The sequence below is a fragment of the Rutilus rutilus genome (assembly GCF_951802725.1).
Source record: "Rutilus rutilus genome assembly, chromosome: 10".
In the NCBI taxonomy this organism is placed as follows: domain Eukaryota; kingdom Metazoa; phylum Chordata; class Actinopteri; order Cypriniformes; family Leuciscidae; genus Rutilus; species Rutilus rutilus.
Window position 1 is genome coordinate 19,290,971 of NC_140215.1, and position 14,099 is coordinate 19,305,069.

Consider the following 14,099-nt stretch of genomic DNA (forward strand, 5'->3'; position numbering starts at 1 on the left):
TTCTTTCATCTTTGGACACCGACTCCTTCATCAATGGGTTTAGAAGGTTTGTGGCGAGACGTGGTCAAGTCCTGGAAATCCGTTCGGATAATGGTACTAACTTTGTGGGAGCTGAACGTGAATTGAGGGAGGCCATTGAGAATCTGAACCACAACCTCATAAATGACGTGCTGTTACAAAAGAGTGTGAAATGGGTTTTCAATCCCCCAGCAGCATCACACCATGGAGGTGTTTGGGAAAGATTGATCCGGTCAGTCCGTAAAGTGCTAAATTCCATTTTGAAGACTCAGACTCTGGACGAAGAAAGTTTGGCGACGGTGTTTTGCGAGGCTGAGGCGATTGTTAATAGCCGTCCAATAACAAAGGCGTCAACAGACCCTCAAGACTTGGAGGCGTTGACTCCTAACCATCTACTTTTGCTTAAGTCACGGCCATTGTTGCCTCCAGGATTGTTCGAAAAGGAGGATGTTTATGCTCGTCGTCGCTGGAAACAAGTGCAGTATATGTCGGACTTGTTCTGGAAGCGCTGGGTGAAGGAGTACCTTCCTGGACTTCAGGAGCGTCAGAAGTGGAATGCTGCTAAAAGAAACTTTGTTCCAGGAGATCTCATCGTGTTGGTGGATGATATGGCCCCTCGCAATACTTGGATTACAGGAAGAATTGTGGATACTCTTCCGGACAAAAATGGACTGGTGCGAAGTGTACGGATTAAAACTAAAACCAGTTATCTGAACCGGCCAATAACTAAAGTCTGCCTTCTGCAGGAAGCAGAGGGACAGTGAAGATCTTTGGATATATCGAACATGAACATTGACACTAAAGGACTTTCAGAGGACTAAAAGTTCACTTTACATTTTGATTGATGTCTGTCTCCCTCAAGGTGACCATAGTGGTCAATTATTACTATGAAATAATTTGGGGCCGGAATGTAGGAGCCATACATTGGGTTTGTTTAGTCTTTTATGATCATTCCTCCTTTTTCTATGTTGTTGTGTATGTGCATGCGCATAGTGACGTCATTGGTTACTGTGGGTGTCACCGGGGGTGTGGTGTTTGTATTAGTGTGTGTGTGTTCACCTGTGTGGCACGGCGGCGTGTTTGGATTATGGCTGCAGGGTGAGCATGTGGAGAAACTTTCTGTTGACCGTCACCATCGTCATCTTCTGTTCTTCTGCACTGTCTGAGGTATCTTTGCACGGCTTATGAGATGCATTAATTCAAGTAAGTGCTGGTTCTTGCTAAGCTTGTGAAATGGATCAATAAAGACATCCCATCATGTGCAATGGTTCAGCGTGACGCGTCTTCAGTGTAAAACCGCATGTCTTAGCCTGCTGCGGCGTTCGATTTAGTTTTTAAGTTAATATGCCGCAATATATACCTTCTTACGTACGACGTTACCCGGTGCTTTTACCCGGTGGTGCTGAATTGGTTGATATTGATGGCTCGAGAATCGATTATTCTCTCGTGCAGGAGCTGCTTCACTGCGTTATGTGAGAAAGCAGTGTTCTTTATAAAAGAAGCACTTCAGAAATAGTTGAAATTGCATTTATTAGGACTCATGGGATATGATAAAAAATAATCCAAACTATAGCCTATAATAGCCTAGCCTACATACAATTAAAATTGTATCATATATTGCTGCCATGATAACCATTTTAAATTTTTATGTGCTTTCTTCTGTTTCCCATTTTTGTTCGCAGAGGTGGAGCTGCGATGAAATAGTGTTCTTGTAAATACTTTCCAGCATTTCAGTAATAAAAGTGTACATCTTACGTACGGTGCTTGGCAGTGATCAAAAAGGATTTAAACAGTGAATTTTGAACCTCTTCTTGTAAACTCAGAGATGTGGATTCAGACGGCAATTAAATTACCACACAACCTGTTTGTCAAAAAACAGTTGGTACTAATTTGGCCAGGGATTTTTACACGGTTTGGGTGAGAAAAAACACTGATATTATGGATTCGGACGGCACTAAAATCACCGACTTACCCCAGTAAATGTTTAAAATCGAAACAATTAGCGTCCGAATAGGACTTAACTGACAGTAGCCTATACTTTCACTGGCCTTTAAAAGCGCTCTTTAATTAAATGAATAATATAATATAATGTAGCCTATATAATAATTAATAAAAAATCTAACAATAATCTGTGTAATGACAATTTTATTCTTTGCATGAAAACACTTGAATTAGCCTAATTGAACACTGTCTGGGTGTATTACAACTTCAGAATTATATTCGTATAGACCTGCAACAGTTAAGGTAAAGCTAAGAGTGGTCCAGACCAACCTTCCGAACGTATGACTTACAGAAGGTACACTTAACTAAGAACATTTCGGGAAACACGTATTATCGATAAGGTAGGCCTACAGCTTAAGGTGTAACTCAAGAATGACGTAGCGTTAAGAAGGTTTCGGGAAACGCAGCCCAGATCTATTAATCAAATTCTTGTTTATTAGTTGCTAAAGCAGCAATCATTAGTACATAGCCTGGTTTGTCATGAGCCATACATGAACTCAAGATTATCTGTGAATAAGTTAAGAATAAATAAAATGCATATTAGTGTACCTGTATTGTAAAGTGTTACCAATGCTTCTTTAATATACAGAAATGTACTATTATTATTATTATTATTAAATTACAAAGTCTGGCTATTATTATATGACATATTTCAATAATTGAAATTAAACATTTGTATTTCTACTCAGGAACAATAATTTAAATAAAATAATAATTTTCAACTACAACATTCTTTTTAATAATGTGTATTGTAACATGCAATAAAAATTAAATCAAAGGTAATGTATTGTGCTCCCCTATTTCACTATTCAATGTTTGTTTCATAGCTGAGGGTGATAGAAAGAGGAGAGATGTTGTCTTCCTGCTGGATGGATCAGATGACACTAGGAATGGGTTCCCTGCAATGAAAGAATTTGTGCAGAGAATGGTGGAGAAATTAGAAGTAGCTGAAAACAGAGATCGCGTTTCTGTGGTCCAGTACAGCAGAGACCCAGAGGCCCATTTCTATCTAAACACGTACATGACAAAGGAAGAGGTTCTTGACCATGTCAGAGGTCTGAGACACAAAGGAGGTAGACCCCTCTACACAGGGGCAGCGCTCCAGTACGTTAGAGACAATGTCTTTACTGCCTCCTCCGGCAGCAGACGGCTGGAGGGTGTCCCACAGATACTGATCTTGCTTAATGGGGGAAGGTCATTTGACAGTGTTGATGCAGCAGCCTCCTCTATGAAAGAGCTTGGCGTCTTGACCTTTGGAATTGGATCGAGGGGCTCTGATAGCAGAGAACTGCAGAGAATCTCATACGACCCCAATTATGCTCTGTCTGTGTCCGACTTCAGTGAGCTCCCAAATGTCCAAGAGCAGCTGCTGGCCTCTGTCCAGGCTGTTGCAATGCCCATCACACCAACTTCACCGACTCTCACTGGTATGTGCATGGCAGAACTTTATGACAGCTAGCTCACAGGCTGTGCTTTGTTGATCTCCCTAAGTAGTAATGAGCAGTGGGACCATTACCCGCAGCTTAGGTAGTCGATGAGGTGGTTGAATTAATGTGACATTTTTAAGATGTTTTGAAATTACTTGGTGTTAATGATGCTGATTTCTTTTCCTAGCTGATGACGCCATACCCAGAAAGGACGTAGTGTTTTTGCTGGACGGTTCAGATGGCACTAGAAATACATTCCCAGCAATGCGTGATTTTGTGCAACGAGTAGTGGAGCAATTCAACATAGAGGCAAACAGAGACCGTGTTTCTGTGGTGCAGTACAGTAGAGACGCTGAGGTCAATTTCTATCTGAATACCTACGCAACAAAAGGGGAGATCCTGAACACTGTCAGAGGTCTGAGGCATAGAGGAGGGAGACCCCTCAACACGGGGGCAGCTCTCCAGTACGTGAGGGACAGTGTCTTCACCGCCTCTGCGGGGAGTAGAAAGCAAGAGGGTGTCCCTCAGATTCTTATCCTCCTCAGTGGAGGACGGTCAAGCGATAACATAGATACACCTGCCTCCACCCTAAAAGAGAGCGGAATCTTGATTTTTGGCATTGGCACCAGAAATTCAAGCAGAGAGGTGCAGAGAATTGCCAACGACCCTACCTATGCACAGCCCATCAATGAATTCTCTGACCTTCCCAGTGTCCAGCAGCAGTTTATCAGCTCCCTCAACAATGTGCTTGTACAAGTCAAGCCGATGACACCTACTGTGGCGGGTAAGACAGATTATCACACGTCTCTAGAAAACAGCACACTGAGCTCTCCTTGCAAAGCGTGCCGTAGACACTAAACGGTTCATGTTAGCGATGCATGTTAGCAGAGGCGGGTGAAATTAGCCTAACAAGCGATGGGTTTGAACTCTCTGGGGTGTTAAGCAGTGTTGAGTTTTAATGTGTTTGTTTGTTTATTCGCTCGTTCGTCAGTTTTAGGCACAGTTTTTGTCTTTTGATGAAAATATCCTTTAAATTATAGACCTCATTTTGCCGCATTCAGTAGGTTTAGGCAGTTTTACTCTGACCACAATTAGACGCTATTTTAGCAGACAGTAATAACATTTGACTGTTAGATTGGCTGTAAACTAGCTGAAAGGACAGGAGCGTTTTTTCCCTTTTGCAGTTGCCGACTAGAGCACACACATACACCCACAGAAAATATCAGATACCCAGGGCTCACGTGACTTTGTGTTCCATTCCATTACCCATAGCTGAGCGAAGGATGGCTAGGAGGGATGTAGTGTTCCTGCTGGATGGTTCAGATGGCACAAGGAGCTCTTTTCCTGCAATGCGTGACTTTGTTGAGAGGATGGTGGAGAGACTGAATGTGTCTGAGAAAGGAGACCATGTGTCTGTGGTCCAGTACAGCAGAGATCCAGAGGCCCATTTCTATCTTAACACATACTCAAGAAAGGAGGACGTGCTTGACACGCTCAGGGGTCTGATGCACAAAGGAGGGAGACCCCTCAACACAGGGGCAGCTCTGCAGTACGTGAGGGACAATGTCTTCACTGCCTCCTCTGGAAGCAGACTTGTAGAAGGTGTGCCCCAGTTACTGATTCTGCTGAGTGGTGGAAAGTCATTTGATAATGTTGACACACCAGCCTCATCCCTGAAAGAGCTGGGAGTGCTTATCTTTGCGATAGGGTCGAGGAGCTCAGACAGCAGGGAACTCCAGAAGATCTCCAACGAGCCTAGTTATGCACTCTCAGTGAGTGACTTTGCTGACCTTCCCAGTGTCCAACAGCAGCTTTTCACCAACATTAACACGGTCTTTGTAGAGGGAACGTCTATCACCACCACGGCGATAGGTAAGAAAAAAGCCAAACCGGCTTCCTGTAATTCCTCTCCTTTTATTATGTTCGTAGAGAAATGTGCCATATTGTTCCTCTAGTTCTAATGAGTTGCAAAGGAAATGTATTTCTTCCTGAAGAGTAAAACTTTACGAGAGGTGACGCGATATCGAAAACACAAAAAGCATGATCGAGCACCAAGTGTGTAAAGCATTGCGTTTTTTTTTTTTTTCTTCTCTCCTTACAATGTCCCCCACCTGACCCACGCATATGTCTGTTTTTAGCTGAGGGCCGTAGACAGAGGAGAGATGTTGTCTTCCTGCTGGATGGATCGGATGCCACTAGGAATGGGTTCCCAGCAATGAAAGAATTTGTGCAAAGAATGGTGGAGAAATTGGAAGTAGCTGAGAACAGAGATCAAGTTTCTGTGGTCCAGTACAGCAGAGACCCAGAGGCCCATTTCTATCTAAACACGTTCAAGACAAAGGAAAAAATTCTTGACAGTGTCAGAGGTCTGCGGCACAAAGGAGGCAGACCCCTTTACACGGGGGCAGCGCTCCAGTACGTCATAGACAATGTCTTTACTGCCTCCTCCGGCAGCAGACGCGTGGAGGGTGTGCCGCAGATACTGGTTTTGCTTAGCGGGGGAAGGTCATTTGACAGTGTTGAGGCAGCAGCCTCCTCTCTGAAAGAGCTTGGCATCTTGACTTTTGGAATAGGATCGAGGGGCTCTGATAGCAGAGAATTGCAGAGAATTTCATACGACCCCAATTATGCTCTGTCCGTGTCCGACTTCAGTGAGCTTCCAAATGTCCAAGAGCAGCTGCTGGCCTCTGTCAAGGCTGTTTCAATTCCCATCACTCCAACTTCACAGACTGTTACCGGTACGTGCGTTGCAGTACTTTACAATACGCTGTGTCTTGTTTTTCTTCATGATGTCCCTACTTTTTCTAACCGTAGCTCAGAGAGTTAATGAGGTGATGAACCGATGTGTCATTCTGAAGGTTTATGAACGTTATGCACATTACTTGGTGTTAATGATGCTGTTTTTCCCCCTCCTAGCTGATTACGTCACACCCAGAAAGGACATAGTGTTTCTGCTGGACGGTTCAGATGGCACTAGGAATTCTTTCCCAGCTATGCGTGATTTTGTGCAGAGAGTAGTGGAGCAATACACCATAGAGGCAAACAGGGACCGTGTTTCTGTGGTGCAGTACAGTAGAGAAGCCGAGGTCCATTTCTATCTAAATAGCTACACGACAAAGGAAGAGGTTCTTGACCGTGTCAGAGGTCTGAGACACAAAGGAGGTAGACCCCTCTACACGGGGGCAGCTCTCCAGTACGTCAGAGACAATGTATTTACTGCCTCCTCCGGCAGCAGACGGTTGGAGGGTGTGCCGCAGATACTGATCTTGCTTAGCGGGGGAAGGTCATTCGACAGTGTTGATGCAGCAGCCTCCTCTCTGAAAGAGCTTGGCGTCTTGACCTTTGGAATTGGATCGAGGGGCTCTGATAGCAGAGAACTGCAGAGAATCTCATACGACCCCAATTATGCTCTGTCCGTGTCCGACTTCAGTGAGCTCCCAAATGTCCAAGAGCAGCTGCTGGCCTCTGTCCAGGCTGTTGCAATGCCCATCACACCAACTTCACCGACTCTCACTGGTATGTGCATGGCAGAACTTTATGACAGCTAGCTCACAGGCTGTGCTTTGTTGATCTCCCTAAGTAGTAATGAGCAGTGGGACCATTACCCGCAGCTTAGGTAGTCGATGAGGTGGTTGAATTAATGTGACATTTTTAAGATGTTTTGAAATTACTTGGTGTTAATGATGCTGATTTCTTTTCCTAGCTGATGACGCCATACCCAGAAAGGACGTAGTGTTTTTGCTGGACGGTTCAGATGGCACTAGAAATACATTCCCAGCAATGCGTGATTTTGTGCAACGAGTAGTGGAGCAATTCAACATAGAGGCAAACAGAGACCGTGTTTCTGTGGTGCAGTACAGTAGAGACGCTGAGGTCAATTTCTATCTGAATACCTACGCAACAAAAGGGGAGATCCTGAACACTGTCAGAGGTCTGAGGCATAGAGGAGGGAGACCCCTCAACACGGGGGCAGCTCTACAGTACGTGAGGGACAGTGTCTTCACCGCCTCTGCGGGGAGTAGAAAGCAAGAGGGTGTCCCTCAGATTCTTATCCTCCTCAGTGGAGGACGGTCAAGCGATAACATAGATACACCTGCCTCCACCCTAAAAGAGAGCGGAATCTTGATTTTTGGCATTGGCACCAGAAATTCGAGCAGAGAGGTGCAGAGAATTGCCAACGACCCTACCTATGCACAGCCCATCAATGAATTCTCTGACCTTCCCAGTGTCCAGCAGCAGTTTATCAGCTCCCTCAACAATGTGCTTGTACAAGTCAAGCCGATGACACCTACTGTGGCGGGTAAGACAGATTATCACACGTCTCTAGAAAACAGCACACTGAGCTCTCCTTGCAAAGCGTGCCGTAGACACTAAACGGTTCATGTTAGCGATGCATGTTAGCAGAGGCGGGTGAAATTAGCCTAACAAGCGATGGGTTTGAACTCTCTGGGGTGTTAAGCAGTGTTGAGTTTTAATGTGTTTGTTTGTTTATTCGCTCGTTCGTCAGTTTTAGGCACAGTTTTTGTCTTTTGATGAAAATATCCTTTAAATTATAGACCTCATTTTGCCGCATTCAGTAGGTTTAGGCAGTTTTACTCTGACCACAATTAGATGCTATTTTAGCAGACAGTAATAACATTTGACTGTTAGATTGGCTGTAAACTAGCTGAAAGGACAGGAGCGTTTTTTCCCTTTTGCAGTTGCCGACTAGAGCACACACATACACCCACAGAAAATATCAGATACCCAGGGCTCACGTGACTTTGTGTTCCATTCCATTACCCATAGCTGAGCGAAGGATGGCTAGGAGGGATGTAGTGTTCCTGCTGGATGGTTCAGATGGCACAAGGAGCTCTTTTCCTGCAATGCGTGACTTTGTTGAGAGGATGGTGGAGAGACTGAATGTGTCTGAGAAAGGAGACCATGTGTCTGTGGTCCAGTACAGCAGAGATCCAGAGGCCCATTTCTATCTTAACACATACTCAAGAAAGGAGGACGTGCTTGACACGCTCAGGGGTCTGATGCACAAAGGAGGGAGACCCCTCAACACAGGGGCAGCTCTGCAGTACGTGAGGGACAATGTCTTCACTGCCTCCTCTGGAAGCAGACTTGTAGAAGGTGTGCCCCAGTTACTGATTCTGCTGAGTGGTGGAAAGTCATTTGATAATGTTGACACACCAGCCTCATCCCTGAAAGAGCTGGGAGTGCTTATCTTTGCGATAGGGTCGAGGAGCTCAGACAGCAGGGAACTCCAGAAGATCTCCAACGAGCCTAGTTATGCACTCTCAGTGAGTGACTTTGCTGACCTTCCCAGTGTCCAACAGCAGCTTTTCACCAACATTAACACGGTCTTTGTAGAGGGAACGTCTATCACCACCACGGCGATAGGTAAGAAAAAAGCCAAACCGGCTTCCTGTAATTCCTCTCCTTTTATTATGTTCGTAGAGAAATGTGCCATATTGTTCCTCTAGTTCTAATGAGTTGCAAAGGAAATGTATTTCTTCCTGAAGAGTAAAACTTTACGAGAGGTGACGCGATATCGAAAACACAAAAAGCATGATCGAGCACCAAGTGTGTAAAGCATTGCGTTTTTTTTTTTCTTCTCTCCTTACAATGTCCCCCACCTGACCCACGCATATGTCTGTTTTTAGCTGAGGGCCGTAGACAGAGGAGAGATGTTGTCTTCCTGCTGGATGGATCGGATGCCACTAGGAATGGGTTCCCAGCAATGAAAGAATTTGTGCAAAGAATGGTGGAGAAATTGGAAGTAGCTGAGAACAGAGATCAAGTTTCTGTGGTCCAGTACAGCAGAGACCCAGAGGCCCATTTCTATCTAAACACGTTCAAGACAAAGGAAAAAATTCTTGACAGTGTCAGAGGTCTGCGGCACAAAGGAGGCAGACCCCTTTACACGGGGGCAGCGCTCCAGTACGTCATAGACAATGTCTTTACTGCCTCCTCCGGCAGCAGACGCGTGGAGGGTGTGCCGCAGATACTGGTTTTGCTTAGCGGGGGAAGGTCATTTGACAGTGTTGAGGCAGCAGCCTCCTCTCTGAAAGAGCTTGGCATCTTGACTTTTGGAATAGGATCGAGGGGCTCTGATAGCAGAGAATTGCAGAGAATTTCATACGACCCCAATTATGCTCTGTCCGTGTCCGACTTCAGTGAGCTTCCAAATGTCCAAGAGCAGCTGCTGGCCTCTGTCAAGGCTGTTTCAATTCCCATCACTCCAACTTCACAGACTGTTACCGGTACGTGCGTTGCAGTACTTTACAATACGCTGTGTCTTGTTTTTCTTCATGATGTCCCTACTTTTTCTAACCGTAGCTCAGAGAGTTAATGAGGTGATGAACCGATGTGTCATTCTGAAGGTTTATGAACGTTATGCACATTACTTGGTGTTAATGATGCTGTTTTTCCCCCTCCTAGCTGATTACGTCACACCCAGAAAGGACATAGTGTTTCTGCTGGACGGTTCAGATGGCACTAGGAATTCTTTCCCAGCTATGCGTGATTTTGTGCAGAGAGTAGTGGAGCAATACACCATAGAGGCAAACAGGGACCGTGTTTCTGTGGTGCAGTACAGTAGAGAAGCCGAGGTCCATTTCTATCTAAATAGCTACACGACAAAGGAAGAGGTTCTTGACCGTGTCAGAGGTCTGAGACACAAAGGAGGTAGACCCCTCTACACGGGGGCAGCTCTCCAGTACGTCAGAGACAATGTATTTACTGCCTCCTCCGGCAGCAGACGGTTGGAGGGTGTGCCGCAGATACTGATCTTGCTTAGCGGGGGAAGGTCATTCGACAGTGTTGATGCAGCAGCCTCCTCTCTGAAAGAGCTTGGCGTCTTGACCTTTGGAATTGGATCGAGGGGCTCTGATAGCAGAGAACTGCAGAGAATCTCATACGACCCCAATTATGCTCTGTCCGTGTCCGACTTCAGTGAGCTCCCAAATGTCCAAGAGCAGCTGCTGGCCTCTGTCCAGGCTGTTGCAATGCCCATCACACCAACTTCACCGACTCTCACTGGTATGTGCATGGCAGAACTTTATGACAGCTAGCTCACAGGCTGTGCTTTGTTGATCTCCCTAAGTAGTAATGAGCAGTGGGACCATTACCCGCAGCTTAGGTAGTCGATGAGGTGGTTGAATTAATGTGACATTTTTAAGATGTTTTGAAATTACTTGGTGTTAATGATGCTGATTTCTTTTCCTAGCTGATGACGCCATACCCAGAAAGGACGTAGTGTTTTTGCTGGACGGTTCAGATGGCACTAGAAATACATTCCCAGCAATGCGTGATTTTGTGCAACGAGTAGTGGAGCAATTCAACATAGAGGCAAACAGAGACCGTGTTTCTGTGGTGCAGTACAGTAGAGACGCTGAGGTCAATTTCTATCTGAATACCTACGCAACAAAAGGGGAGATCCTGAACACTGTCAGAGGTCTGAGGCATAGAGGAGGGAGACCCCTCAACACGGGGGCAGCTCTACAGTACGTGAGGGACAGTGTCTTCACCGCCTCTGCGGGGAGTAGAAAGCAAGAGGGTGTCCCTCAGATTCTTATCCTCCTCAGTGGAGGACGGTCAAGCGATAACATAGATACACCTGCCTCCACCCTAAAAGAGAGCGGAATCTTGATTTTTGGCATTGGCACCAGAAATTCGAGCAGAGAGGTGCAGAGAATTGCCAACGACCCTACCTATGCACAGCCCATCAATGAATTCTCTGACCTTCCCAGTGTCCAGCAGCAGTTTATCAGCTCCCTCAACAATGTGCTTGTACAAGTCAAGCCGATGACACCTACTGTGGCGGGTAAGACAGATTATCACACGTCTCTAGAAAACAGCACACTGAGCTCTCCTTGCAAAGCGTGCCGTAGACACTAAACGGTTCATGTTAGCGATGCATGTTAGCAGAGGCGGGTGAAATTAGCCTAACAAGCGATGGGTTTGAACTCTCTGGGGTGTTAAGCAGTGTTGAGTTTTAATGTGTTTGTTTGTTTATTCGCTCGTTCGTCAGTTTTAGGCACAGTTTTTGTCTTTTGATGAAAATATCCTTTAAATTATAGACCTCATTTTGCCGCATTCAGTAGGTTTAGGCAGTTTTACTCTGACCACAATTAGATGCTATTTTAGCAGACAGTAATAACATTTGACTGTTAGATTGGCTGTAAACTAGCTGAAAGGACAGGAGCGTTTTTTCCCTTTTGCAGTTGCCGACTAGAGCACACACATACACCCACAGAAAATATCAGATACCCAGGGCTCACGTGACTTTGTGTTCCATTCCATTACCCATAGCTGAGCGAAGGATGGCTAGGAGGGATGTAGTGTTCCTGCTGGATGGTTCAGATGGCACAAGGAGCTCTTTTCCTGCAATGCGTGACTTTGTTGAGAGGATGGTGGAGAGACTGAATGTGTCTGAGAAAGGAGACCATGTGTCTGTGGTCCAGTACAGCAGAGATCCAGAGGCCCATTTCTATCTTAACACATACTCAAGAAAGGAGGACGTGCTTGACACGCTCAGGGGTCTGATGCACAAAGGAGGGAGACCCCTCAACACAGGGGCAGCTCTGCAGTACGTGAGGGACAATGTCTTCACTGCCTCCTCTGGAAGCAGACTTGTAGAAGGTGTGCCCCAGTTACTGATTCTGCTGAGTGGTGGAAAGTCATTTGATAATGTTGACACACCAGCCTCATCCCTGAAAGAGCTGGGAGTGCTTATCTTTGCGATAGGGTCGAGGAGCTCAGACAGCAGGGAACTCCAGAAGATCTCCAACGAGCCTAGTTATGCACTCTCAGTGAGTGACTTTGCTGACCTTCCCAGTGTCCAACAGCAGCTTTTCACCAACATTAACACGGTCTTTGTAGAGGGAACGTCTATCACCACCACGGCGATAGGTAAGAAAAAAGCCAAACCGGCTTCCTGTAATTCCTCTCCTTTTATTATGTTCGTAGAGAAATGTGCCATATTGTTCCTCTAGTTCTAATGAGTTGCAAAGGAAATGTATTTCTTCCTGAAGAGTAAAACTTTACGAGAGGTGACGCGATATCGAAAACACAAAAAGCATGATCGAGCACCAAGTGTGTAAAGCATTGCGTTTTTTTTTTTCTTCTCTCCTTACAATGTCCCCCACCTGACCCACGCATATGTCTGTTTTTAGCTGAGGGCCGTAGACAGAGGAGAGATGTTGTCTTCCTGCTGGATGGATCGGATGCCACTAGGAATGGGTTCCCAGCAATGAAAGAATTTGTGCAAAGAATGGTGGAGAAATTGGAAGTAGCTGAGAACAGAGATCAAGTTTCTGTGGTCCAGTACAGCAGAGACCCAGAGGCCCATTTCTATCTAAACACGTTCAAGACAAAGGAAAAAATTCTTGACAGTGTCAGAGGTCTGCGGCACAAAGGAGGCAGACCCCTTTACACGGGGGCAGCGCTCCAGTACGTCATAGACAATGTCTTTACTGCCTCCTCCGGCAGCAGACGCGTGGAGGGTGTGCCGCAGATACTGGTTTTGCTTAGCGGGGGAAGGTCATTTGACAGTGTTGAGGCAGCAGCCTCCTCTCTGAAAGAGCTTGGCATCTTGACTTTTGGAATAGGATCGAGGGGCTCTGATAGCAGAGAATTGCAGAGAATTTCATACGACCCCAATTATGCTCTGTCCGTGTCCGACTTCAGTGAGCTTCCAAATGTCCAAGAGCAGCTGCTGGCCTCTGTCAAGGCTGTTTCAATTCCCATCACTCCAACTTCACAGACTGTTACCGGTACGTGCGTTGCAGTACTTTACAATACGCTGTGTCTTGTTTTTCTTCATGATGTCCCTACTTTTTCTAACCGTAGCTCAGAGAGTTAATTAGGTGATGAACCGATGTGTCATTCTGAAGGTTTATGAACGTTATGCACATTACTTGGTGTTAATGATGCTGTTTTTCCCCCTCCTAGCTGATTACGTCACAGCCAGAAAGGACATAGTGTTTCTGCTGGACGGTTCAGATGGCACTAGGAATTCTTTCCCAGCTATGCGTGATTTTGTGCAGAGAGTAGTGGAGCAATACACCATAGAGGCAAACAGGGACCGTGTTTCTGTGGTGCAGTACAGTAGAGAAGCCGAGGTCCATTTCTATCTAAATAGCTACACGACAAAGGAAGAGGTTCTTGACCGTGTCAGAGGTCTGAGACACAAAGGAGGTAGACCCCTCTACACGGGGGCAGCTCTCCAGTACGTCAGAGACAATGTATTTACTGCCTCCTCCGGCAGCAGACGGTTGGAGGGTGTGCCGCAGATACTGATCTTGCTTAGCGGGGGAAGGTCATTCGACAGTGTTGATGCAGCAGCCTCCTCTCTGAAAGAGCTTGGCGTCTTGACCTTTGGAATTGGATCGAGGGGCTCTGATAGCAGAGAACTGCAGAGAATCTCATACGACCCCAATTATGCTCTGTCCGTGTCCGACTTCAGTGAGCTCCCAAATGTCCAAGAGCAGCTGCTGGCCTCTGTCCAGGCTGTTGCAATGCCCATCACACCAACTTCACCGACTCTCACTGGTATGTGCATGGCAGAACTTTATGACAGCTAGCTCACAGGCTGTGCTTTGTTGATCTCCCTAAGTAGTAATGAGCAGTGGGACCATTACCCGCAGCTTAGGTAGTCGATGA

At 46.0% G+C, this 14,099-nt stretch overlaps 1 protein-coding gene across 1 annotated transcript in view; it reads left to right on the forward strand.

Moving 5' to 3' along the window:
* The first annotated feature begins 2,852 nt into the window (after window positions 1–2,852).
* Window positions 2,853–14,099, forward strand: part of LOC311298257 (uncharacterized protein) — a 68,960-nt gene continuing 57,713 nt past the window's right edge. The window contains exons 1-13 of the mRNA XM_084421019.1: window positions 2,853–3,446; window positions 3,634–4,230; window positions 4,719–5,318; window positions 5,585–6,184; window positions 6,363–6,962; window positions 7,150–7,746; window positions 8,235–8,834; window positions 9,098–9,697; window positions 9,876–10,475; window positions 10,663–11,259; window positions 11,748–12,347; window positions 12,611–13,210; window positions 13,389–13,988. Of these exons, the coding sequence (XP_084277145.1) occupies window positions 2,924–3,446; window positions 3,634–4,230; window positions 4,719–5,318; window positions 5,585–6,184; window positions 6,363–6,962; window positions 7,150–7,746; window positions 8,235–8,834; window positions 9,098–9,697; window positions 9,876–10,475; window positions 10,663–11,259; window positions 11,748–12,347; window positions 12,611–13,210; window positions 13,389–13,988 (7,714 nt within the window). The 5' untranslated portion in view covers window positions 2,853–2,923. The remainder of the gene's footprint in view (window positions 3,447–3,633; window positions 4,231–4,718; window positions 5,319–5,584; window positions 6,185–6,362; window positions 6,963–7,149; window positions 7,747–8,234; window positions 8,835–9,097; window positions 9,698–9,875; window positions 10,476–10,662; window positions 11,260–11,747; window positions 12,348–12,610; window positions 13,211–13,388; window positions 13,989–14,099) is intronic.